A 26,747-nucleotide genomic window follows, 5' to 3' on the forward strand; every position below is an offset into this window, starting at 1 on the left:
GTGTGTAGTTATGTCATCTTTCTTATCTGTGCAGAACTACCCATTTCTTTACGAGTTCTGTGTTTATTTTTTGGAACTTCCTTCATCAAGGTTCTTATCATCTGACATTTCTGGTCTCAAGAACTAGACTCCTTCCAAAAGGCATCAAATAAGTTTTTCCGTTCCTCTTCAGTTAATTTCTTGGCATATTTCATTCTACACTTAATGGAGGCTTAAGTGTGCGTGCTGGGACTTCCTTCCAACCCTTCACCGATTTATAAGGTGCCCCAATCAACCTGCTTCTTTTAGCACTATTTCTTTTCCAACTTGAGACAGAGGTGGACTTGATTATATTAAATACAGACACACAATAAAAATAATCACTTATTGGCAACAATATAATCACTTACTGGCAACTTTAAGTGATTCTGAACTTTTCTTCTCATGCATAATTTTTGGTTGTGTACATGCGGTTTCAAAATTAGGAATTTCAAGAGGTTCAACATCAAGCCTGGGCCTTTTTATCAGAAAAAGTTCCTCTACTCTCTTGCCCTTGTTGTAGTTCTCTTTACCTACGTTTGAGATGCGAGGTCGAGACCATTCACACTGTCGATCAGTGTGCGAGGTGACATGGTCTGAGCAAACTGCATAAACAACAGCTGAAATATGCTTACGTTTCATGGAAACAATTACTCTCGCCTTCATGAAATAATATTGTTACCAAGGCCTTCCTTAAAAAACTTGGTTATATTTAGTTAATTAAAATTAATCACCTCCCTAGCAGCATTAACCTATGCTAACATATCGTATTAGAAATAGACCAAGGATATTTTTCTGAAAACAGCATTGTTGAATGTGTATATGAACACTAATCTCATTATCACTACTACTAATACATAAATTACTACGTTGCCTCTCGTGAAAATGGTAGGATATCTAGTGAGCCAATGTTACTTTCTGATCACATTTGCAGTTATTGCTCTGTTGCTACTTCCTACAAACTGTTTTTCTTGTAAATTTATTACATAACCACATTCTGCATGTTTGGAATGATGTGCCCAATTGTTGTTGCATAAAACACTCTGAAATCCCACTGTTATTTAGTCGGCCATGGCAGCACGCAGTGAGACGACAGCGGATATGTGCACGGTGAAACACATTAACTTACAATGTTCGTCAATCGCTGCGCAGCAGTGCACTTCTCCCATCAGCGCACGGAGCCTATAGTGTAAGAGGATCCAATGTTTGAGGCAAAGCGGTACAACCCTTATTTCAAATAATGCGCACACCCAAGCTTTCTTCGCCAAATTCAAGAAAAAGTATGGGTGGAGTACACTGCTATGTATGGTGTGTTTTGGAGATGTGTCATGAAGCCTGAATTACAACTGACCATGGATGTACCGTATAGAGTACCTGGAAGGTGAAACACATTTTTCTAGTAGACCAAAAATACTAAATAAATCCCCTGCATATTACAGATTGATGAGGGGGGAAAAACAGAACTATCATAACAGGAGGAAAACTGAACAGCACTTTGACCCTCAAATACAATAGCTGCACAGTCAGGAAATAAGAAAAGTTTATCGAAACAGCAGGTCATCAAGTATATTCTACAAGTTCAGAATCCCTATCCTGGGATACACTGAAACATTTATAAGCACCAAAGAGTAAACAGAAAATATCTGCCATGAGAGATATGCAAGGATTGTAAATTTGAGAGAGGCAACGATGTCAGAAGTTACAACACTATATATATACGCCATCAGGCAGCTGGTGGTGTCAGTTGAGAGATGCATAGATTCATGGAGAACCAAAAGTAGCAAGAGTAAAGTGATGCATTGTATGTGGTTGAAGTGAATAGCATGTGGTATATTGCCCCAATTACGGAGCAAAATATTTTTTACCAAGCTCCAGGTGCTTTGTGCCTAAAATGCATCAGAGTGTCATCGAGGCCAATATGAAACCTATGGCAATGATGCCCTGCTGTATCAGAAGACTGTATGATGGTCAGTGCATTTTGTTGTGTTTGGCACGAGACAGTAGATTTATATAATCCACTCGGATTGGCCACTCATACCTGATAAAAACGTCGAGTTTGGTGCCACCTTTCTACAGAGTATCAATGGACCGTCCAATAGCTAACTATGGAAGTTGGGTTGTCTCCAATCATTTAGCAAATAAAGAAGAACATTGTCGATTTAAGAAAAATTGTAACACGTCAGATTCAACATTGCCTAACTCAATCATATATAATGACTGCAATGAACAGGATGCATTTCTGCAGGATATCGTATCCTTTGACGAGACCTGAGCATGAGTGAATAAGCCTTAACTAAATCAACAATTGAATGAACGGTGCCTTACAGGAGGATCGCTGCAAGAAAAGAAACTTTCACAAGACTCCATTAGGGTGATGATCATGCTGATAGTGGCAAGAAATAATGACAGTATATTAGTCATGCACTACACCAAGGTGATAAAGTCATTTTCTTGCACACCAATTGCATCCAGGTACACTGAACAGGTCCACATTTCCTGCCGGATAAAACACCTAGTATCTTCTTCTTTTTTAGCGTTTTCCCGCCTGGTGGCAGGGTCTGCTGTGTGGATTCATTGTCTCCATTTAATTCGGTCTCGGGCCATGTCTGGATGTAGTCTTACAGCTTTCAGGTCGTCATGCACTGTATCGGTCCATCGCCGTCTCGATCGTCCCTTGGGCCTCTTTCCAGCGACTTCCAATGCATACGCTGACTTTGCCAATGTATCGTCTTCTGCATGCAACACATGCCCAAACCAGCGCAGACGGTTTTCCTGCACTTTCTTCTGGATCGGTGCAACGCCAAAACATTTCCTAATATCGTTGTTTGAAATATGATTCAGTCCACCTAAGCATCTTTGTCTCCATGAGGCTTCATCTACGTTCTACCTCCTTTGTAACAGACCAACACTCAGAGCCGTAGAGAGCGACAGGACGGATAACAGTCTGGTAGATCTTAGATTTCCGATGGTCCTTCATCCGACGGTCGCAGGTGATGCCCGTCATCATTCGCTACTTCAGCCAGGCTGCGTGTATCCTTGTCAGTAAGTCTGCTATCGAAAGCAAAATATTTAAATTTCTCTACTCGTGGTAGATCTTCACTATCAATATGGATGGCTCCAACTTCGAGGATCTAATGTCATGCATTCTGTCTTCTGTTTATTGAGGCACAGGCCGTATTGTGCTAGTCGTTTGTTCCACTCTTCTGTTTGGTGCTGGAGATCAAACTTATTCTCAGCAGCCAACATGACATCATCAGCACAGAGAAGTGTTCATGGTATTGGCTTGTGCAGGTCTGATGTAAGTGTGTCCATCACAAGAATGAACAGCAGTGGTGATAAGGCAGAGCCTTGATGGACACCTACAGTGATGCGGAAATCATCGGACGCTCCTGCGGCAGCTTGAAGCTAACTCCTTGGTTCTACGTAGAGCATCTGTACCCACTTAACAAGGTGCTCTGGAATGCTATGTTCTCGTAGCGGTAACCAGATTAGGTCATGTGGTACTCGATCAAAGGCCTTCCCAAGATCCAGAAAAGCGAGATGAAGAGCCTTTCCCCCCCCACGGTGTTTCTCAAGTAATAGCTTAGTATCTCGCTGGATAACTCGTGTTGCAATGTAGCAGAAGCAGTGGTCACCAATGTGCATGGATGGCAATAGGAAATCTTGGGATTAACAAAAATATTTCAATATTTTGATTCCCCCCCCCCCCCCCCTTCTTTTCTTCATTGTTGAAAGACCTCTCAGGACACCGGGTTTTCTGAAGCTCTAACTGTACTACACGCAGAAGGACGTTCCATCATCAATCAGAGATGCCTTCAGTGACGGTGTCCAATTGAACCTCGTGCATCTGGTGACTTTGCTGGTGATAACACTGAAGGGATGTAGTGAAAATTTGCATGAGAGTTGTAAATATTTGCTACTCCTTATAATTTTATTAGAAACTTGAATAAACATTTCCACTTGAGGTACACCAGTTTAATATGCAATTCCACACAAAGCATGTACATTTCACAGTTCATACCAGAGAACAATTTAGCTTAATATGCTCTATGGTAGAACTAGTCGGCTGCCTATATCTTGTGAGAAGAAAATTATGATAAGCTAGCAGAGAATACTGGCCAGATGTGCTTTTCTATTGCTAGATACAAACTTAGATTTAAGATATTATTGAGAGAAAAAATTGACAAAATTAAATAATAAACAACTTTCTCTAATTTACAGAATTAGCACACAAAACTGTCCGTTTGTGCAAAACTTACTACTCTAGGAACATGTTTTCATAGTCAACAAATAGGTTTGAAAAGCTTAAGTTCTGAAAGTATTTTAATAGTCTAGACATACTGATTCATTTGCAGATCATCTCAATTTCTGGTGGCTGTAACTATCCCACAGACATACACAGACATAAAACATCCTAAAATTAATCATAACTGCTTATGAGCCATCAGCACTAGATGGCTGAAAGGTTGAAACATTGGAAGCCTGAAAAAAATAAGTAGTGTTGAAGTTCAATTTACTTTACAATTGTGCATTATTCAAAGGGAAATAGTATGCCAATGAATCAGATCATCATAAGAGATTTCTGCCTTGAAGTTCTGAGGTATTTTCTGGCAAGGATCATCAGTGAACAACTAGCATACAATGAGTTAGATGGTCTTCACTGAATAACAAAGTATATAGATAGCATGTCAAACTCTCATGCAATTTTCTAGTGCAAATAACTTCTCAATACCTGAAATCTCATAAGTTTCTTATATTCAACAAAGATACATTCAAGAGACTTAGATTATTACTTGGAAGTTATACTACTAGGGAAGACCAACCATAATACCAATCACACCACAATTACAAACCTTTCTTTACAATTTGCTTTACATCGCACCAACATAAGATAGGTCTTATGGCGATGATGGAATAGGAAAAGGCTGGGAGTGGGAAGGAAGCGGCCATGGCCTTAATGTACAGCCCCAGCATTTGCCTGGTGTGAAAACAAGAAACCAGGGAAAACTACGTAGATTTCAAACCCAATTTCACCCAAATTCAATTACTAACAACTGAACGTAAAGTATAGTAAAATATTCTAGCTTATTATACAAAATGCATGTAGCAAACATTGGTTACATAGAATTAATCCAGTACAACAACAATGGACAATTTGGGAAATTGTACCTAAGAGTCTGCAAGATGACTAGTAAAACACAACACGAGTCCTACATACACAAAACTAGCTGTACATATGAAAGAGGGTCCTACTTAAGAATGTACACACTACCATACAAAATTTGGCCCGCAAAAAATATTTAATTTTATACATTCTACATTCCTAAAACATGAGGATACTTGAAAACTGTGGATAACCGGTGGCCAAAGATATGGTATATGAAGTCCTACGACCTGCACAATATGTTCACCATACTTCAAACAAGAGGATTTTGCAAGAAAGACATTTGCAACAGCCAATTTTTCTGCGGTTGAGTGTTTGCCTGGGGAAGTATTAATTTGAGTCTTCTATCGACAGAAATGTTTCTAGCTTGAACTATTACTTCAATAAACGTTCACAACCACTCACTAACTGGTTAAGTAATCAACCCCCCTGCAACAGTGAAGACTATTAAGTTAATCAACCAAAAGTTTCAGCAGAGGACTGAAGGCCAATCCACCTATTAACCACTATTTTATCACCATGATATCTCTGAACAACTGTCATTCACTGATAAGAAAAATGTTTTCCTTTAACAAGCTGAACCGAGTTCTGTACAGTATACTTACAAAAAAAAAAAACACACAGATTTTCTTCTTTCTTTACTCCATTAACGTTTAGCTATGTTGTCATGTCACTATTGTCCATGGTTATCTGGATATTTATTGATCTGAACTACATGTGACAATGACATGGATTGAAGCTCTTATGATTTCAATAACTGGAAATATTCCAATCACAGTTACCATCAAAATAAACTAACACCTCTCCCCTTTTTTCATAGCACTGGTGGGGTCGCAGTGCAAACTGTGTTGTAAGTGTACATTTGGCCCTGTTTTATGGCCGGTTACCCTTCCCAACATCAAGACATATGTGGAGGTAAGTATTTATCATCATGTATTTCTGTGGTGATTGGTAATATAATGTGCAGTGAGTGTATGAAGAGGAGAGTATTGGGACAGAAATGGACAGCCAGTCCCCAAGTCAGAGGAATTAACCAGGTGTGATTAACACACCCAAACCCACCGGAATCTAACCCGGGACCCTTTGAACTGAAGGCCCAAATGACTGCCATTCAGTCAAGGAGTCTGATAAACTAACATATCTAAAGATATATTAACAAGTTAAATAAAAATTACTACAACAATGAAACAGAAAATTATTCTATTCCACTAACCTGAACAAATATGGGTATTACAAGCTGTCCTCTAATGATGGCTCTGTTATTAGATTCCCGAGCTAAGATATGAAGGGCACCCACTGTGCCTTCCACAATTTCTTCCATTCGAACACCATCAGCATATGCTCCTGGCTGCTGACTGCCACCACTTGCAACAGATGACCGCTATGAATCAAAGAAAAATTAATTACTGAAGACATACAATATTTATTTGAATGAAGTTAAGTTTTATTATAAGCATCTGGTCTATTTCCCAGATTTTACTCCCTCCCCCTTCCATTCATTATTATTGCCTGCTCCCTCAGCCAGCCGTGACTACTCCAGGAGGCCATGGACCGGGGTTCTTTTATACCCAAACCCCCGGCGCGCATACCATAGTATTGGCGCAGTCACGGTGGCCAAAGGAGAAAGAAGTGCGTGTAATTGTCCTGGCCCAAAGGTCATTGGCTCACTCTCCTCAGTCCTACTTTATTTCAATATACATTATATACAGTTTTACTCAGTTTTGGTGTAACAGCCGACTCATGCTGACAAATGCCCGAAAAATCTCACGATTTTCAGATATGTTTTATCATAATTTAAAGAAAATAATGTTCACCACGTGCCCAGCCAGACCTTCTTATATAGATTTTATCATTACATATGAGCCTATATACTCTATTTAGTATAAATGTCCTTTTTATTTAATACATTGGGGTTGTAAATTTTCTGTGAGAGTTTGTTATTAGCTCTAAAAGATACATTTACATTGAATTTCCTTAACCATTTGGGATACAATGTCAGACTCAGTCAGACATCGTTAATTTTCTATTCCAGTCATAGTCCGACAACTTTTGAGGTTATAATATTATAATATGAGGATATAATATTTCATATGTTGGAGCAAAAATTGCCTGGACATTTCTCGTTCCATGCTGCCATCTACTGTTTATTTGTTTTAAATGGGTCGCTTGTTCTGTGGAGATAGTTCAACGCTGTTGTGTTCATATTTGTTATCCAGATGGTTTCTACCAGTCACGGCTTGGAACCTGATATTTATGGACATTTGTTTGACAATGGCGAGATTGGCGTTGATTTGTTGACTTATTCTGGAAGTGAAATTAGTGTTCCCAAATCTGAGAAGAAATTTTTGAGTGACGAGGAAGAATTCTGACGGAAGACAGTGGCAAAAACTATGACGTACGGAACAAAGAAGGTGACCATAATTTTTCAAAGTATTCTCACCACAGTGCTGTGGAATAGCTTCAGTGAACAGTTTTCAACTAACTAGTATGGAGCAAAGGCAGAAAATAAACCTGAAGAGTCAAGAGCCTTTTAGAGATCTAGTTATGGAGGTTATGGGGGTGTTAGGAAATAAAATGCCCATAAGCAAGGCTGACAGAACATGTGTAATGAAGAATTTTGTCTGAATGGGAAGCTACACAGCAAAGATAATCCTGATGCCAAAAAACAAAGGTTAGTGCTGTGTGTTCTGACGGGAAACTGAAACGAGACAGAAATGAGACACTTTATTGTGAGACCCGTCCACAGAACCCATGACTGCACCCGAACAAATGCCTCTGCAAGTACCACACTTTCACAAAATATTAATAATTTTGTTAACATGATGTATGGTAAAAAAAAAAATGTGAAGTTCATATATTTAATATAAAAATCCAGCATTTTGCTTATGTATTACCTTCCCATACTTGCCTAATGTGAAATTGGACATATGCAAGATGCAGGCAAGAAATTAATTTGACCACAAAGTTAAAATGTTAGAAATCTTATAAATTTTATTTCTGCAGTAGGGCTATGTGAATGTTGCATATTGTTTATTAATTTGTTCTGTTATATTTTCCTTTTTCTTGTCTGTGTATAATTTTATGAATCACTTTTGGGTTGTAACCATTTGCTCTTGCTGTATGTTTTATTAGTTTGTTTTTTTGTTTTTTCCCCCTTCACTTGTGAGCTGCTGAATGATTAGAGTTAACATTTATTGTGGTGATGGATTGCAAAAGCTTTCTGAAAATATAAAACCTTATACCATGTAGATAGTCCAAAGAATGCAATTCGTTATAGATTTCTTTTTCTATGGTAATTGCTATGTCTGAACACGGCTTGGCATGAAAGTGACAGACCTGAAAAGAGAACAGCAACTGTTGCCCACGAGCTTTCTAGATTGAATATTGATACAGCTGCCTTGAATAAAACAAGATTATCCAATGAAGGCAGAGTTATTTCTTTTTTTACTAGTGGCCTTACGTCGCACCCACAGAGAGAGGTCTTATGGCGACGATGGAACAGTAAAGGCCTAGGAATGGGAAGGAAGTGGCCATGGCCTTAAGGTACAGCCCCAGCATTTGCCTGGAGTGAAAATGGGAAACCACGGAAAACCATCTTCAGGGTTGCCGACAGTGGCATTCGATCCCACTATCTCCTGCATGCGAGCTCACAGCTGCGCGCTCCTAATCGCACGGCCAACTCGCCCAGTCAGTGTGGTTTTTGAATGTCTAGAGGCACAAGGCAAAGCAAATCCAGGAAAAATCCAGAGAGCAACAGACTCCTTTATATCTAGTGTTCTATGATCTGGAAAAGGCTTTCGACTCAATCCCGATACCAGCTATGTGGACAGTACTGAAACACTTTGGCTGTCCACAGCATTTTGTAGATCTAGTCAAGGCTCTTCATGATAACACATCCGGGCAAGTCGTTCATCAAAATATTATCTCTGATCCAGTTCCAATCACTCATGGACCGGAACAAGGATGTGTGCTTGCTGAAACACACTTTGCTCTTTACCTAGCTGCCATGCTATATGGAACATCTACAGACAACTAAGGTGAAAAGATTAGATATTGCTTAGATGGGGGACTGTTCAATCCAGCTGGACTTCGCTCCCAAAAGCTTACCAAGATTTCCTCCATCACAGAATTGCAGTATGCAGAAGACTCTGCTGCACCTGTTCTCACACCTGAGGAGCTGCAACAGTCAGTTGTTTTAAGAGTGCTTGCGATCGTTTTGGTCTCTCCATTAATGTTCAGGAAACCAAAGTACTCTCACAGCCTGCACCTGGATCGAACCTCCCACCTTTCAACATATCCACTGCGGATACTCCACTGGAGCAGGTTGACCACTTTTTATACCTAAGAAGTATCCTGTCAACAAGTACTAACTGCTCACAAGATGTGGATCAGAGAAATTGGTGCTGCCCACTCAGCATTTGGACATTTATGCCGTGTTGTCTTCATGAATAAGGACCTTACAGTTGCATACCAAGATCATGCTGTTGTCATATCAACACTGCTTTATGGTTGTGAAACGTGGACGCTGTACCGTCAGGATATCAAAAAGCTAGAGCGCTTCCATGTGCAAAAACTTAGATCCATCTTGAACATCAAATGGGAGGACCGGGTCAACAACCTTGCAGTTCTTGAGAAAGCACATGCTATAAGCATTGAGGCTACCATCATTGGCCAACGTCTCAGATGGATATGGCACGTCCTTCGCATGAGTGAAACCTGGCTTCCTCGTCAACTCCTGTATGGTGAACTCTGTTCCGGCACAAGACCTCGTGGAGCCCCTTTGAGGTGTTTAAAGGATCAGCCAAAGCATACTATGAAAAGAGCTGGAATTAACACTCAACCCTGGGATAGGCTTGCTGAGAATCACACACTTTGATGCTACACTGTTTGTACATCAATTTTTGTGTTTGAAGAGGAATGACGCCGACGTGAAGAGGATAAACAACAAGCACAGAAGCTCCGACAAGCTCAATTCCACCTTCCCCCAACCATTTCATGTGGTCTGTGTGGACATATGTTTCATGCCAAGATTGGGCAATTAAGCCATATGAAACATATTCGCAAAGCTTTGCGAGTGATAAGAATATGTTTACTCAGATACTAGTTGCAACCACCGCCGCCGATGGTAAATTGAATGAATTAGTCTTGGCCAACCAGTCTATTTTCACCTGTATTGTACATCTGATCCTATGAGAAACGTCTTTCTTACCAATCAGATGCACTGGTTGTGCACCAAATACCATTACTTTTTTAAGTTGTGGTCGTCCTGTGGCCTCCACTGCTCCATCTGCACTGACGCTCCTCCAGGGTCGCCCCGGCCTTTATAGAAGGTCCGGGTGCGTGTGCAAATATTGCAGCACTTCCCTGGACGGAGTGTCAGCGTTTGCAAGGCATATCATTTGATGACAAATGTCGGCAGTGATGTTTACATTCATGGGAAGCAACTCCCAGAACGCAATAACCTCCTTGACCACCAGCTCCTTTACAGTAGAACCTCAATGCATCGTTCCCAGAACTGTCATTTTCCCGTATTCATCATTCAATTTATTCTGTCCCCAAAATGTTCCATATAAACCAATGTTAAATTTCCCCGCATTGATCGCAAAAAAAAAGAAATCTATCCCCTGCCACAATTTTCCCGCATGGATCGATCGTATATAAGAAAAATATATGCAAACTTTTTTGAATTTAAAGAGCATATACCGTACTTATTCGCGTATTAGACACCTTTTTTTCCCCACTTTTACAGCCAAAAAAAGTAAAGAGGGGTACAGTATGTGATAACCTCAGATTTTGTGCAGTGAACATATGAAGTTCTCGGCTATAAAGAGCCATAAATTGTACATATAAACATTCTACACTATTCTTTAACGAACTCATGAATGTATTTGAGTTATACTGGCTATTTTAATTGGAAGGCAGCATTTCTAAACATAAGACGACAATAAATGGTGAACACGACTTTTAGGCCTACATATAGAGTAAATATAGTCAGTTTTAGTTACTCATATCACGTCATTCGTTTCATCTCATTACTCCCTCTGATGAGATCGATGTCAGGAACAGCATACGGTCACAAAAACTCTCTACGAAGATTAGCCTCACTTCATGCTAGACCCCGTAGAGAAAAGGTATAAAGGTATCGTAACATGAAATATTGATACAAAATAACTTAATGGCCAGTCATCATTTGTCTCCGTCAGTTGAGCAGTAGGCCTACCACACAGTAAACCTGAGTAAACCTGAACACTGCTTTCATTTGAATGATCGTCTTGTTCCGCCAACTTCTCTGTTACCGGCGTGTCGTAATTCCAAGTGACATCTTCAATGCCATTTCATCAGCCATGCAATGCAATCGAGAGCATTCAAGGTTCCATCTTTTTTAACCTTTTAAAAATAGTTTTGTTCCCGACTATAGAGTCCAAACAGTGCGAATCTATTCCCTAATGGTTTCTGGAGAGGGTCTCTGATATTTCCAGTTGGTGTGTGTGTAGCAGAAGCCACTCATTCCGAATAAAGCCGTGCTGTAGAAAGCGTGTCATATCACCAGCCGATAACAGTGTATGGTGCGAGTTGTACTTCCGAATGTAATACATAGTGACTGGAAATATTATTTTGATAACTGCGGCTGTTGAAAGCCAGACCCTTATTTTTAAGTATGTGTCATGCTTGTTCTCTACATTTATCAGATCAGGATTTACCTAACCAGCAGTAAATGAGATAAGAGGGACCACACTGTTTAGGTTAGGTACGTTATCACCCAGATAGTGCCAAAAGTTCCATGACGGAAAGAATAAATAACAGGAAAGTTTGTCGCATTCATGGTATCTACAGGTATGGCGGTACTGTTTTATTATAATAATGTTTAATTTCGTATGTTCGTTGCCTCCATTTTTTTTATTAACGCATACCCTGGTATGTTTTGTTTGGCGTCTCCAAAAATCGTTAAAAGTAAGTGGAGACATAAAATCAATATTATTATCATTATTATTTGTTAGGTACATTGGCGAGTAAAACAATCGTTATAACTGTATAGTTTTTATCACGTTTTAAACTTACTTCTCTCCAAAAAATACCTAAGCCTATATTGACCCGAGTTACAAAATATTAAACAATCACTTTGTTAATGATCTCACTTGCTATATTAATAGAAACAAACATGAATATTTCTCAACTAAAGTAAACGCTTTTCCTCATCCCAAGGAGGTGCAGCTCTTTTTAGATGCCCCCAGTGGAGGGGAGTTACATATACCATTTTTACCACATATCAACCTTACTGCCATTCATAAATCTCTGGCAGTATGGTGCCGGGAATCGAACTGAGACTCCCAAGAACAGTAGTTAATTGTGTTAACCATTACACTGGCGAACATTCTTACCTACAAAACACAGACATAGGCCTATAGCATGACTGAATGACTGATTCATGCTTGCAATGCGTGGGTTGGGCACTTCACCTATTTGTGCGACGTCGTCAGAGCTGCAGTAGGCCTACGCTACAGAGGCGGACATTTCTTAACTGCAGAACTTAGATATACCGCACGACTTCGATACGAGTTTTCATGACGTTGGTCATATGGACGAATTATTCACAGATTAGCGCGTTGTCATCAGAACTACAATAAGACTTGTACGGCTCTGAAAAGGAATAGTTTTCCTCTAACGAATTAAGTTGGGGGGGGTCTTGTGTGCGAGATCTATATTTTTTCCATTTTCTTGGTCGTGAAAAAGCCGGGGGGGGAGTCTAATACACGAGTAAATACCGTAATAGCAGCAACCTGTTACGCGAGAATGTACGAGCGATTCAGAGTTGCTAGTCTTCAGCAAGGATGTTGTAGGCTGGAGTGCTGTGCACAGTTTATTCACGCGCAACCTCACTACGAGCCTCCTGGCGTCAACGCTTCTCTTCGACCCACTAATTGACCCCTAGACGTATTCTTATTTACAAGAATTGAAACGGAGGTGCTGTAAAATTCAAATTCGCCACTATTTTCTGTGTTGCTATTGGCTGGCTAGGTCTACCACCTTTCCTGAAAATGAGAAAATCGCACAGTTTGAAATGGTCACGGTGTGTGCCAGGTACGTTTTAATTAGTCACAGGGTTATAAATCGTGTCGTACCTTGTTGAGTGTGTGTGATGCTAGAGGCCTATTGACTATTTTGTTGCCCCCTGCCCAATAGCCGTGTTACAAGCGGGACCTAATCAAGCCAGACCAATAATAGCCTGGTTTTGAAAATAATTCCTAAGTTGGCAGAATCGTCCGAAATGCGCCATGTTGAATTTCTAACCTCTGTGACATTGAACCATGCCGTGTGGTAGTGTGGGATATATAACCTATCGTTCATGAAGGATATAAGGAATCTTTACCAAAATGCAGGTTATTGCCGTAATATCCACATATTAATTTTTTTACAATATATCATTAATTTGCAATAAGAGAAGGCAGTAAGGTTTTCACTCACGAGATGTAAAGAAAAGTGAAATAAAACGGCGAAAAAGTCGCCCTTTTTTATTTTCGTTGCATATATCATTGTTGCAATATTCTGATACTGTTATGTATATATATAGTATGAGCATGTTCGGCTCCATGGCTTAATGGTTGGCACGTGTGGCCTTCGGTTCAAGGCGTCTCGATTGGGTCAGGGACATTTTTTTTAAACTTTCCTTTGTTAATTCCGACTGTTCGGGGGCTGTGGGCGCGCGCTGACTTACGCATCAGGATTTATCTTAGGAGGATTGCATTTTCATAAGTGCGTAGATCGCCTATTACGCGACAACTCGCAAGACCTGCACCCGACTTCAGAAGCCACGCATTATTATTATTATTATTGTTATATTATTATTATTATTATTCATGATGAAAAATGCCCAAATACAGTACCCATATTTTATTATTTAGCTTTCGCTGTATTTTTTAATGTCACCTGCATTAATCGTGGCAAGTAACAAAATCCATAGAAATGGTTACATGCTATTGCTTGTTGTTTTCACTTAAATCATACGGCACCCATTCCCCAATTTTTGAAACTTTCCCACGGAGTGCAAACATCACACAATGGTCGACTCATTACAGTTCACTACATTTCCCAATTATTGAGTAGAATGAGGTGGGTCGTCATGAATCGACACTTAACTGTCTTCATTAAAGGCCAAAAATCTTCCGGAACATGGACTGCCTTTCAGGTCGAAGTCACACCGTTTAAAAACTAAGAAACCATTTTTGTGTCATCCCCTCCCCGATAGTATTGTCCCCAAATACAATGCAAATGGTTCGAGCTGCCCCTGCTGTTTTTTCTCCTCTGTTAAACTCAAACAGAAGAATATGTTGAAAGTGTTCCTATCGCGTTACTTGGTAATCCATCTTCAGCCGTTCTAACACTTCGCCTTCTTTAGAGCAGCACAATTCAAAGTGCGACACCAAAATTGCAGAAATTAATAAAACGAAAGCCTGGAAAGACTGGAAAATGTCACCTTCTGAAGCCAGCTATAAAACTTTTTCTGACCTTCGCAAACACCATAAACAGCTTCTAAAACGGGATTACCAGGAGTACATAAACTCTGCCCGCATAGAAGTTAGAATAGCAAAAGATTCTGGTCTCTGATAAACAGCAGGAAAAATACAAAGCGTGTGCCAGACACAGTGACTTGAGGTGATAATTTAGCCAGTGGTAGTAATAGACCGGAAATTTTCAACTATTACTTTGCGTCTAATTCTGTTGCACCTGTTCAGTTCCCAGATTTTCCATGTATTGATTCTGTTTCTTCTCATAGTCTCAGAAATCTTTCCACCTCTGAGTCAGAAGTCTATTCTCTACTTTCCTACTCTACTGGTCCGGATGGTCTCAGTCCTATCTTCCTTAAGAATACCGCTACGACTCTTGCCCATCCCAATGCTGTTATATTTAACCATTGCTTCTTAGCCGGCTACTTTCCTGACGACTGGAAAACCGCTAACATCACTCCGGTTTTTAAAAGTGGAAAGAGGTGTGATGTCAGAAACTATCGTCCGATTTCTATATTACCCACCCTGTCACTCATCTGTGAAAAGATTATCCACCAGCGTCTTCTTTCTTTCACATTTCCTTATATATCACCCAGCAGCATGGTTATCTTCCTGGTAGCTCCTGCCTAACTAATCTGGCTGTTCTCCATCGTGCAACATCTGCTCTTAATGCCGGTTCTCAGCTGGACGTGTGCTACATTGATATTGCAAAGGCTTTTGATACTGTAGACCACGCACTTCTTTCCTATAAACTCTCAGAATGTTTTAATATCCATGGTCGCTTCCTAACACTCCTGCAAAGCTTCCTCAATGCCAGAACTCAACGTGTGGTTCTTGACGGGTTCAGTTCGACTCTTGTTATGGTACATTCTGGCATCCCAGGGCAGTGTCCTAGGTCCGCTTCTTTTTGTCTTATTTGTTGACGATCTCATTAATACTATATCCTCCGTTTCTTGTGAAATTCTACTATTTGCAGACGACTGTCAAATATTCAAACAAATCGATTCATTATCAGACGTAAACTCCTTACAGAGTGGGCTTAACTCACTCTCTGAATGGTGCTCCACATGGCGTCTTAAGCCTAATCCTACCAAGTGTTCCTCTATTTCGATCACGCTTTGTAAATCCCCGATTCTCAGTAAATACTCCCTCCTCGGTAACCCGTTCCCAACTCTAACAGAACAAAATGACTTAGGAGTGTTGTTTGACAGCAAATTGTTATTTGTCCCCCATATACAAAAGATAACCTCACGAGCAATGTCACTTCTCAGTTTGTTGTATAGATTTTCTGACATCACCGATGTCCATGCCCTCTGAGCCTACTATGTATCTTGCATCCTACCGATTATTGAATTCACGTCTCCTATTTGGTCTACCTCTTCGCCCACTAATCTGAATCACATAGACCGTGTGCAGTCATTCTTCTGTGCCATTGTTAGAGCCAGAGTATCTGATTGTCGAAACTTGAGCAGTAATCAGATACTAGATAAGATGAACCTTCGCCCGTTGTCTAGTCGCAGGAAAGTAGCCGACCTTAGATTTCTATATAACGCTGTTAACGGATTATTTCGTTCCCCCGAACCTGCATCCTTTTCCTTACATGCTCCCACTCACAAAATCAGGACTAATCCGCCCCTTCATATTCCGTACTCCCGTCACTCTCTCGTTCAAAGAAGTTTATTTATCCGCATACCAACCCTCCTTAACTCTTTATCTTCTGACAGGAACTTGGACGTCTTTTCTTCATATGCCTCCTTTAATCGACTCTTCCTTAACTTAACCTAGTGCATTTTCTTCATATTCCTTTTTTTTCTCTTCTCATTGCTGTCTTCTCTTTTGTACATAATGTAATATTCATTTATTTATTTATTTTTTACTGTACTGTACCATTACTTATGTGTTATATCTGCATTTATCTTACTGTGCCTAGCTATAAGTTCTTCTCTTCATTTTACGTTAAATCTTCAATTTTCCTCGTTTCTTTTGCCTTTATGTTTTGTTCTTAATTGTTGTGTCTCTATTGTTATTTAGTTAGTTTTTAATTTTTTCCTCTATTTTTATCATATATTTTTCCTTTGCGGAACTCTGTAATTTGGCTTCTCGCTGTTTTGGTTTCCCAAATAAATAAATATAAATAAATAAACAAGCACAACCAATGGCACTCCAAACAACAAACAAGTACCTAGCTATTTCAGTAGCACCAACCTATATCCAAATGCTATGGACTTATGCATCAACCTAATGAAAAATGCCACCACATGCACTGATCAGGATTCAAACTGCAGGCACCTTCGTGAGAAGCCAGTGACAATGCCACTCAGCTTTCATGTCTCCTGTGGGTAGAATAGTTAATTCTAGGTGGCTAAGAAAGCCATTAATAATTCAAGCCTGGGTTTGTTCCGGAATTAGGATTAAACTGGAGTGTCATTTATGGAGCCTTCAACAAAGGAGCTGACGACAGTTTTGTACCAGTGTTTTTAACAATAGAAAACTTGAAATGCAAAAATAATCACGTTCTCTGATGAAGGGAAAAAAACATGTTTGTACAGAATACATGAATAGCTTCAATTTAATGAAAAAATGTTTGAATAGGTTACAAAACACAATTTTTCACAAGTAAAGCTATCAAAGCCAAAGTAATGTGTGCATGTAGAATAGTGTGTTTCCACAGGTAAAAGCCTGGATATTCACACTACTGAACAAGACCTACTTACTGAACATCTGTATCTACTGTATCTTTAACCAAGTTATTCTCTCTTCTTTTTCCAGTTAGTTTTGAGACATGTAAACATGTAGTTAAAAGACATGTAAACAAATTTGGAGCATACTTACACGCTGGGTATCCTGGAAAGCTCTCATAAGTAAGCGTACCAGATGATGTATAGCACCATGTTCTCGCAACGGGGCATGGTTAGCTGGACAAAGAGCTAGGTTTCGGATCAATCCAATGACGGCTTTAACCAGAGGCCACCTCGATGGTGCCTGTAACAACTTTACTATCACCTGCATTCCATAATTAAGTCTCACACCATTCTGTGCCATTTCAGATTCCACGTGACGAGATGTGAGGTGCCGCAAAGCACATACAGCTGGTTCTGTAATTTCTTCACGATCTCCAGCATTGCATATGGTGCGAACCAATGCATCCACGCCTCCAACTTGGCAAACTGTAACTTTATTTCGTTGGTTGTTGCATGTCAGATTTGACAGGATTCCAGCAGCACACGTAACAACATTCACATCTGTTGAAGCTAAAAGTTGTACCAGGCTTTGTAGTAAGCCCTCTAACCCATCCTGGAAGCAGAAGAAAATTAAAATAACACACTTCAATAGTTAATAAAAATGACTACAGTATAGGAAGATATTTCACTTAATCTAGATTTTTTTAATAAAATTTGCATCAACTGTAAAATTGTACGATGGACAAGTTATTTTCCTAGTGGTTTGAAACACTAATACACAGAAAGAAGGCTGACACCAGAACACAAATTTAGCATATAAGTGTTGTATTAGCCTAAAATATATTTGTTAAACATTTATGGAGGATTTAACTAGTCTACCAACTTATGAAAACAAGAGGATTTGATTGCTACCTCCACATAGATACTGTAAAATTTGAACCATACATTTTTATACTGGATACAAGGCAGTCATTCTAACATTAAAAACCTGTTTTAACAGAAACCTTTCAATGTTTAAGAAATTTTAAGTGTTAGCTGCATGAGAGCATGTATTCCTTCATGTACTGTATTAAACTGATTAGAGAACATGTTAAGGTAGATTTTCACTCTAATGCTTTGAGTATGGTCTCAATCACAATTTAGTAATATTTTTCTAACTGAACACAAAAAAATTTATGTTTAGGACAATATCTTTAAAGTATTACAAGCCAAGAAAATTGATCATCTGATACAGATTTATTGAACCATGCGCCCTTAAATGAAACATCACATACTACATTTCTGATGTCTTATAGTCCATTATAGCAATCCAGGAATACTAGTAACAGAAATGCAATTAGGAGTTAGTATATCTATGTATTTGACTAGAAATATCTTAAACAGGGACCAGAAGATTAAGCAATTTTTCTTATCAAAATTAGAATTTACTTTCTCTAAATTAGCAAGTTTGTCTTCAAATTAACACAACAAATTCTGTTTAAAAAAAAGCCTTTGAAGTATCTCAGCAATGTTCTCTCTGACTGCACCCACTCTAAATGGCAAGTATTGCATGTTCATACTTAAGAACTTTATGGTCCCTTCCATGCAGAAATTTCACATTAAGACTGCTTGGTTGATTAATGCTTTATTTATCCTGGCAAGATTAAGGCCAGGTGGCCTTCTCTGATATATAACCAGTTCAATACACTATTTACAGCAAGTTGTTCACGACTACATCTGTGGTACAAAGGCAGAATCCGATAAGAAATTGAAGTTTCGGTTTTAATGCCAATATGGTAGATTTTGCGATAAAGAGTATGACGGAAAAGCCCGGAATGATTCTGGTGCCCATAGAATACGTTCCCAAAATAAACATTCAGATATGTTCAGTACAGATATAGAGGCAACCAATTGATTTGTTCCAGGAATTTGCTGAATAAGTAAGAATAAAACTTGTTTCTTCTTTGTATAATATTACAAAATGTATGCCAGTTCAATTTAGAATTCATTGAAATACAATATAAATTTCAGTAGACTCGCCAACTTGTCAAAGTGCCTCCTGAAAAATCCAATCCACATGCGTGACACGGATCTCAACTGCCTCCACACCAAGTTGTGAGAAAAGTGGCAGAGAAAGGAGAAACATTAATTAAAAAAAAAAAGAAAAGAAAGACAGACGTATTACAAGGGATACAGTGGAACCTCCCTCCAGTATATGTTCAAGAATATTTTTTTTTAATTCTTTACACGCACCAACACGGACAGGTTTTTTTTTTGCTTTACGTTGCACCGACACAGATATGTCTTATGGCGACGATGGGATAGGAAAGGCCTAGGAAGTGGAAGGAAGCAGCCGTGGCCTTAAAGTGCAGTCCCGGCATTTGCCTAGTGTGAAAATGGGAAACCACGGAAAACCATTTTCAGGGCTGCCGACAGTGGGGCTCGAACCCACTATCTCCCGATTACTGGATAGTGGCCGCACTTAAGCGACTGCAGCTATCGAGCTCGGTCAGACAGGTCTTAAGGCAATGTGATAGGAAAGGGTTAGGAGTGGGAAGGAAGCGATCATGGCCTTAAAACCCATTTCAGGCCAATGAGTCGTATGACCCATAGTGCTTGGGTTTTATTTCTTTTGTATAATGCCATTTTTACACATTAATGATCACTCAGTAATACAAAAAGTACATTTTGGAATGGATATACTTATTTTCAAGAAATGCTCCCATACATGTAGGCTTTGGAAAGTGCTGTATAAAAACCATTTTTGAGGTTACTGGAAGACAAGAGTTTTGAAATTAATTCCAGTTAGGAAAAAATGCCAACACATCACTTTTATTATTCTCGTTGAGTAGAGACTAATTATCTAAGAAGTTTGTCTCAGTGCTTTGGAAGTTATATTTAAAATGTACTATAGCTACGTTGGTGAATGTCAAATTGAATGCTGGAGTCGAAAACGACCCATGCTGTAAGTACTACAGTCTCCCAATTATTTTTGAAATTCCTTTGCATTTGCAAAAAATTAGTCTTGAATAAAGAGATAGTAACAAAAAACATGTATTTTGTAATTATTTCTAACCTTGGCCTAAAATGGGTACAGCTCCAGCAATCGCCTGGTGTGAAATTGTAAAACCACGGAAAACCATCTTCAGGCTGCCGACCATGGGGTTCAAACTCACTCTCTCCCAAATACCAGCTGACAGCTACATGCTCCAAACCTCGCAGCCACATGCTCGGTAAACAAAGTTTCCCCAGGCAGACCTGTGGCCACCCCTCCACTGTTCGGTTGTCGGTCGGATTGCAGAGATGTCAGACCATGGACCAATCGTGGTCAATTGTAAGACCAAACCTACTCTGCATCCATCGACCTGTGATGATATTTTCGTTTTCTGGACAGTGATTCCAGTGTAGATGTACTTAATGTAGGCCTGAATTCTGATTTAAATGTATTAAATACATAAAAATAAATTAAGTTTTGATTAGTTGGGAAATCCAGGTTTATAATTATGATTGTTAGTCATTTGTGATCATTAGCTTTTTGTAACAGGAAAAGTTTGTTTGCTTGCTTACATCTCTCAAGAGACATTTAAACTCTTCGATGAGCAGTAGCTTGTCATTTATGGTGATATTTTCTTCCTCTTTTTCTTGGTCAATGTGGCCCTTATTCTTCTCTTCACTTACAATACAGTCATCCATTTGTGCCTGCACTGAAACTAAGCCAGTCTATTGTTGCATATTATGTCACATTGATTCTGAATACTACAGACAATTTTCCGCAGCAATTCAGATAAATACCGACATGATCTTAAGCTTTCTCCGGAGTTCAAGAGTTCAGAATGTTCAAGTGACAACAGAGATCTTGAAATAATATGGGTCTTAGAATATCCCAATCAAAACTGAAGTTTAATGATACTGTATTAGATACAAGGTAAACGCATATGTTTGTCATATTAAGCAAGGCTGATAAACACTTTCCTTATAAGGAATATGCCTTATAAGAAATATGTTGGTACAACAGAATATGCGACACTAAACAGTAGATGGGGTGTCACTGAAACCAATGTCGCTATAACAAGATACTTTTCTTTTTGCTTGATAATGCACTGACACAGAAAGGAGTAGGAAAGGGCTAGGAGCGGGAAGGAAGCGGCCGTGGCCTAAAGGTACAGCCCCAGCCGTTGCCTGGTGTGAAAATGGAAAACCACGGTAAACCATCTTCAGGGCAGCCGTTAGTGGGGTTCGAACTTGCATCTTCCTAATGCAAGCCGACAGCTACGTGACCCAAATCACGCAGCCACTCTCTGTTACAAGATCTCTGTAGATATAATACGTTCCCTGCCACATTCTTATCACACATTGATGGAAGACCACAACCATGTAAGGAATATGCGAGTACAAGAGAATACGTGACACTAGACGAAGTGTGTCTGAAATGCATGTCCCTATAACAAGTTCTCTGTAGATATGTTAAAAGACACTCATCATATCTTGATGGAAGGTCACAACCATGCCCTTGTAATCCATGCAGTGCTGCTCTTCTCAGAGAAATTTCTTCCCTGCTTTATGTGCTCACCTTAAACTTGTCTTTGGTATGTTTGATTTTACTCGAGCAGAACTTTAAATTCGCAGGCTCATGATATTGCCGTTGATTCATAATTCTAGCAGATAGTTCAAGAGTTCCTTCCGAAATTCCAGATATTTTCCGCTGTTCGGTCCTCAAAATACATCAGGAACATTTTGAGATAACAGTAGTTATCATTGTCCATACAGAGATTTATTTCAGAAGCGTCAAACTTGCCCTAGCGACTTGGCTTCCACACTCTTGTGCATATATTACATGCATTTCCAAAGTGGTGAAGTAACTACTGTATTTGATCTGTGGATCACTCATCTGTACCACACAATGTAAGCCAAAATCCTAACCAAAAAGTCAAGAACTATGAACTGTTGCATGTGAAATTCCTTCCTAACAATCCAGGAAGACTGGGATGGGATGAAAATCCATTATTGTGATTAGTGATGTCAACCTTAACAACAAACAGAACTATGAGATACTTTGAGTGTCTTGAGGATCTTTGTACAAGTAGAGAAGTTGACACTGATAGCAGATTTTGCTGTTCAAAGCTGGAGAGCCATAGGTGTGTCAATACAAGTGCAGCAAGGTCATTATTTCCAATTACAACTGGCTAGCTTTGAACTGTTTTATTTAATACAGCTAAAATACGTGAAAAATTACACAGGGGGTTAAAAAAACCCAAAATATGCATGTAAATGTTTGGGTACGTTTATATGATGTGAGGGTGAAAATATGGTAGATGGCTACCATTGGAAATAATACTTTTTTTTAAAGTACTGCAGATTGTACTTACAACTTTTGTCCCAGCATCAGAAAGGTTTCTCAAAGTCCAAAGGCAATTCTGAACAAGCCTCTGACTGGGATGACCAAGATGCATAGCCAGTGCCTGCATACCTCCAGCCTCAACAATAGCAGGCTTATTGCTTGAACACACTGAAAGTACTGCAAAGAATGGATAAACACAAACAGTTAATAACTATATATAACACAAATTCTGAGAAAGAAATTCCTGATTAAACCATTTAATAAAATGGGTATTTTCTATTTCATATAAGTCACAGACATTAAGCAATACAGGGTGTATGGATTTGTAAGGGAAGCAACAAAAAAAAAAAAAAACACCACATTCTTGTGAACACAACTCTTGTGTTTAATTTCTCAAAACAAAGCCTTAACAGAATCTGATTGTATGATTAATACACCTCTGCTGGCATGGCTATAAGCCCTACAGTATCTATGTACAACAGTGCTGTAAGCTCAGAATGTTCTGCTTGTCCCTGAATGCATGCTTACACATGCCGTGTCATTGCTTGACCTACATACTCCAACAGACAGATCTGCTGGCAATATTGTTCTCAATGATGGCCATGCATATCAATACAGCTGTTGTACATGGTTTATAAATTTATTAATCAAAATTAGTTTCAGCAGACTGAAAAATATAACAGCTATAGATTGCAGACACTACAATATCTTACCGACTGTTGAAAGGTCATTTTAAAACGGAACACACAGCAACTTGGGGTTAGAGTATACAGGGGCTAGAATATTGTACTGACTTCCGAGTTTATTTAAAATGGAACACGAAGAAACGGGTGTGAATTCGGTCACCCAGAACGGTTATGCTGCAGAGTTGGTTGGATTGAATAACGGGACGGTCAACCACACTAAAAAATTTGAATTCAGGATCCCCCACTCCCCAAAATATAGGGGGGAATTATGGAATTCATGAAATTATACCCACAAATATGGTAAGTGGGAGGGGGGGAAGAGCATTAAAAATGTAAGATGTACAGCATAGAACAATGTGCTTTACTTTGTCATAAAATTAAGCTGATCATCTTTGTCCTTTATCAATCAATTCATTTAATTATTCAAATTAGTCAGTAGTGAAAAACAATCAAGCTATTCAAATTATTTTACTTTCAGACAGAAGCTGACACTTATTATGTCAACGAATATTTACTAGGCTCATCAGTTCACTTGGGCGATGCGGAGAGATTTGACATCCACTGCTACAAGTCACATGCACAGCAGGGAACACTGATATATCCGCCGATTCTAATTTTTTTCCTCAGTTGCCTGCCTGCAGAGATTTATTTCCTTTTCAGCAGTGTTCTGGATGAGACTGCCCTCTGATGTGAATTTTATTCACTTACGTGCTTCCAATACCAATGTGTCATCCACGATTTGCTTCATAAAAACATAATTTGTGTCGGGGCAAGAATAACCTAATGCCTAATAGCCTCATGCTGAACAGTTAGCTCATTGCCTTATCATTCCTTGTATGCAATAATATTCCTGTAGATTATGATACTAAACCGACCCCTCTGATGACACTAGTTCTTCCTTCACGACAGGAGCGCGTGTTTATCGCAAGTTACACAGCATTTATTATCACACTCATGTGTTCCGTAATACAGGCACAATTCGCGATTTCCTTCCAAACCAGGGTTCTACTACATTCTGTTTCTTCATTTTTTCCCCCCCACTAAAATATCTAAAAGGAATTACCAGCCCCCACCATTAGAGGAGGATGATTTACGGGCCATGATAAAATAAATGCTAGAATTTAGTGGGGAGGATAATGATCATAGGGCCACTTTCGTCAACCACTGTTAAAAATTCGCTAACAGAGTGTTAGGTAATACTTAAGTCAAGATATAAACATAGCTTTATGGAAATTGCAATTTCACCGAACACTGTAACTCCTTAACTAACGTGGCTTTAATGCTAACTATCAAGTCAGCAGTGTGTAGCATTAATATTATTTCGCTCTTGTGAATGGCTACATGTAATAAATCTCATTGTAGACAGTATTGGATTTGAGTATAAATATTAAAAAAGAACAATAATATACACCACCTTTCCAATAATTATCACTCCTTGTATTTGGGATACAAACATTACAACTGGTGTTATAAGTTGGGCCATATTTCGCTTAACTGTCGTAAGCATCCACAGTCACAGCCTAATGTTTGGTCAAGGCCCCAAACCTGGTGACCTTGCATATGGATCCCTAAGATCCGATGTTTACATTAGAGACAATCAATAGCTTTAAAACTAGTGTGAAAACTTCTAACAATGTACGACACAGCTAAGAGTAAAAACACTACAATCGTATTGACAGAGGTTAAAACATAAAACAACATAGAGCTGATAACGAAGTAAATAAAATCATACAGGATATCATATTGCTATCAGTCAATAAAAATGTTTATACATAAAAATGATTATTCCATGTTCGTTGGAATGAAGAAGGTAATAAGAATAGTCACCAGTCAAATCTCACTCCACTGCATAGACATGAGAGTAAGGTGAAAAAAAAAATCACATATAGTAGTTGACTAATGGAGTAGTAACACATCACAGGATTGATCACGCCTGAAACTCCGTATATGTAGAGGCAAATATCCAGTTCCTTTAAACATACGTTAAAAGCCGAAAACAGGTGTTCTTGAATTTCTACTGGGAGTTCAACAAAGTCATAGATGGAGAAAATAAGACGCAATGAGCGTGAATTGAAGTCTGAAAAAATGAAAGAGAAAAGATGTACTCAGTGCCTTGAAAATTAGTGTGTCCAAAAAATGAGAGTCTAAGACTGCTCACCCCTTATGTTGGAAGAGGGGTGACTGGTCACCTCAGCCGCTCGAGGAGGTCTGATAATCGTCTGCCCGTTGCCACATGTCTTGGATTGGTGGGCTTGCTTGGGCGGAGAGCAAGTCGGGAAGGGAGGGGTAGGCGCAACAATGAAAGCGCTAGAAGTTGGCGGCAGAGTCATGGCATGAGAAGGGGATAAGGTGGAAGCTGTTATTACAACCAGAGAGATATTTTAAGGTTTATAATTGAAAATTTTCATGAAATTATTATGATTTATATCCAAATTAGCAAGTAACTTGAGAACTTGTTCAATAAACGGGCTATTGTTCTCGGAGACACTCAAATTATTCTTATTATTATTATTACTATTATTATTATTATTAATAATAAAGTGTTGATCCAAAAAACGTAAGTATTTTCAAATCCGGTCATTAAGCTGCTTTTATTTACATATTTAACTAGCAAGATACCCGTGCTTCGCTACAGTATTATACTGAAGTTTATAATTGAATGCTTATTGTTTTAGATATATAATCTGCTGAAATTCGCGATCTGACTCATTTTCTAATAGATCACGGCAAGTTTCCTCCCATTTTTCAATCTTTCCTTCTAGCAATCTATTTCGTACTTCCCGGGCTAGGTCCGGGTATTCCACCCGGTCAGTTGGGTCCCTAAATCTTTGCCATCTGTTCCAATAAGAATTTTTAATATGGATCAAACCCTTCAGGAGATCCGGCGTGGTGTCGTCTTGGGTGCCTTGGCGGTACTGAACACGCGGTTGGACTGCATTCTTAATCATTACCCGCCCAGGACCCGTTTCCAGAGCGGTCCGCACATTTGATGATGGTCCAGAACATTATTATTATTGACGTTCTGGACCCCACAGCAAGATGCAAGACCGCTACTTGGCGGTAAATTACATCTGCTGCCATTGTCATTGTTGACAACGTGACCAGCACCATTGTCGCACGTAGGCAAGTGTGCGGGATTTCTGGCGATACGAATGACATACTTCCATGCATTATTGACCTTATTATAGAGGTGAACAACTTAACGGTCAATCTCATTCCTATCATTTATTTCAAATGAGTTTAAATTTTTATTTATATGAGAGGAGAATCTACTGTAATCTAAGAACGTTCTCAGAAGGAAAAGATGGGTGTTGAAAACGAACCCAGGAAAGATTAAAAATGATCGGTTTAAGATCAGAATAAGTACATCGAAAATCT

The 26,747-nt window shown here is 39.1% G+C and overlaps 1 protein-coding gene across 3 annotated transcripts in view; it reads right to left on the reverse strand.

Moving 5' to 3' along the window:
- Positions 1 to 26,747, reverse strand: part of arm (armadillo) — a 251,436-nt gene that overhangs the window by 77,519 nt on the left and 147,170 nt on the right. For all 3 annotated transcript variants that reach the window (XM_067141649.2, XM_067141650.2, XM_067141651.2), the window contains exons 8-10: positions 22,712 to 22,860; positions 17,518 to 17,979; positions 6,396 to 6,563 (exon numbers count right to left, since the gene is read on the reverse strand). In XM_067141649.2, coding sequence (XP_066997750.1) covers positions 6,396 to 6,563; positions 17,518 to 17,979; positions 22,712 to 22,860 — 779 coding nt within the window. The remainder of the gene's footprint in view (positions 1 to 6,395; positions 6,564 to 17,517; positions 17,980 to 22,711; positions 22,861 to 26,747) is intronic.

Source organism: Anabrus simplex, chromosome 2 (assembly GCF_040414725.1).
Source record: "Anabrus simplex isolate iqAnaSimp1 chromosome 2, ASM4041472v1, whole genome shotgun sequence".
NCBI classification, from domain to species: domain Eukaryota; kingdom Metazoa; phylum Arthropoda; class Insecta; order Orthoptera; family Tettigoniidae; genus Anabrus; species Anabrus simplex.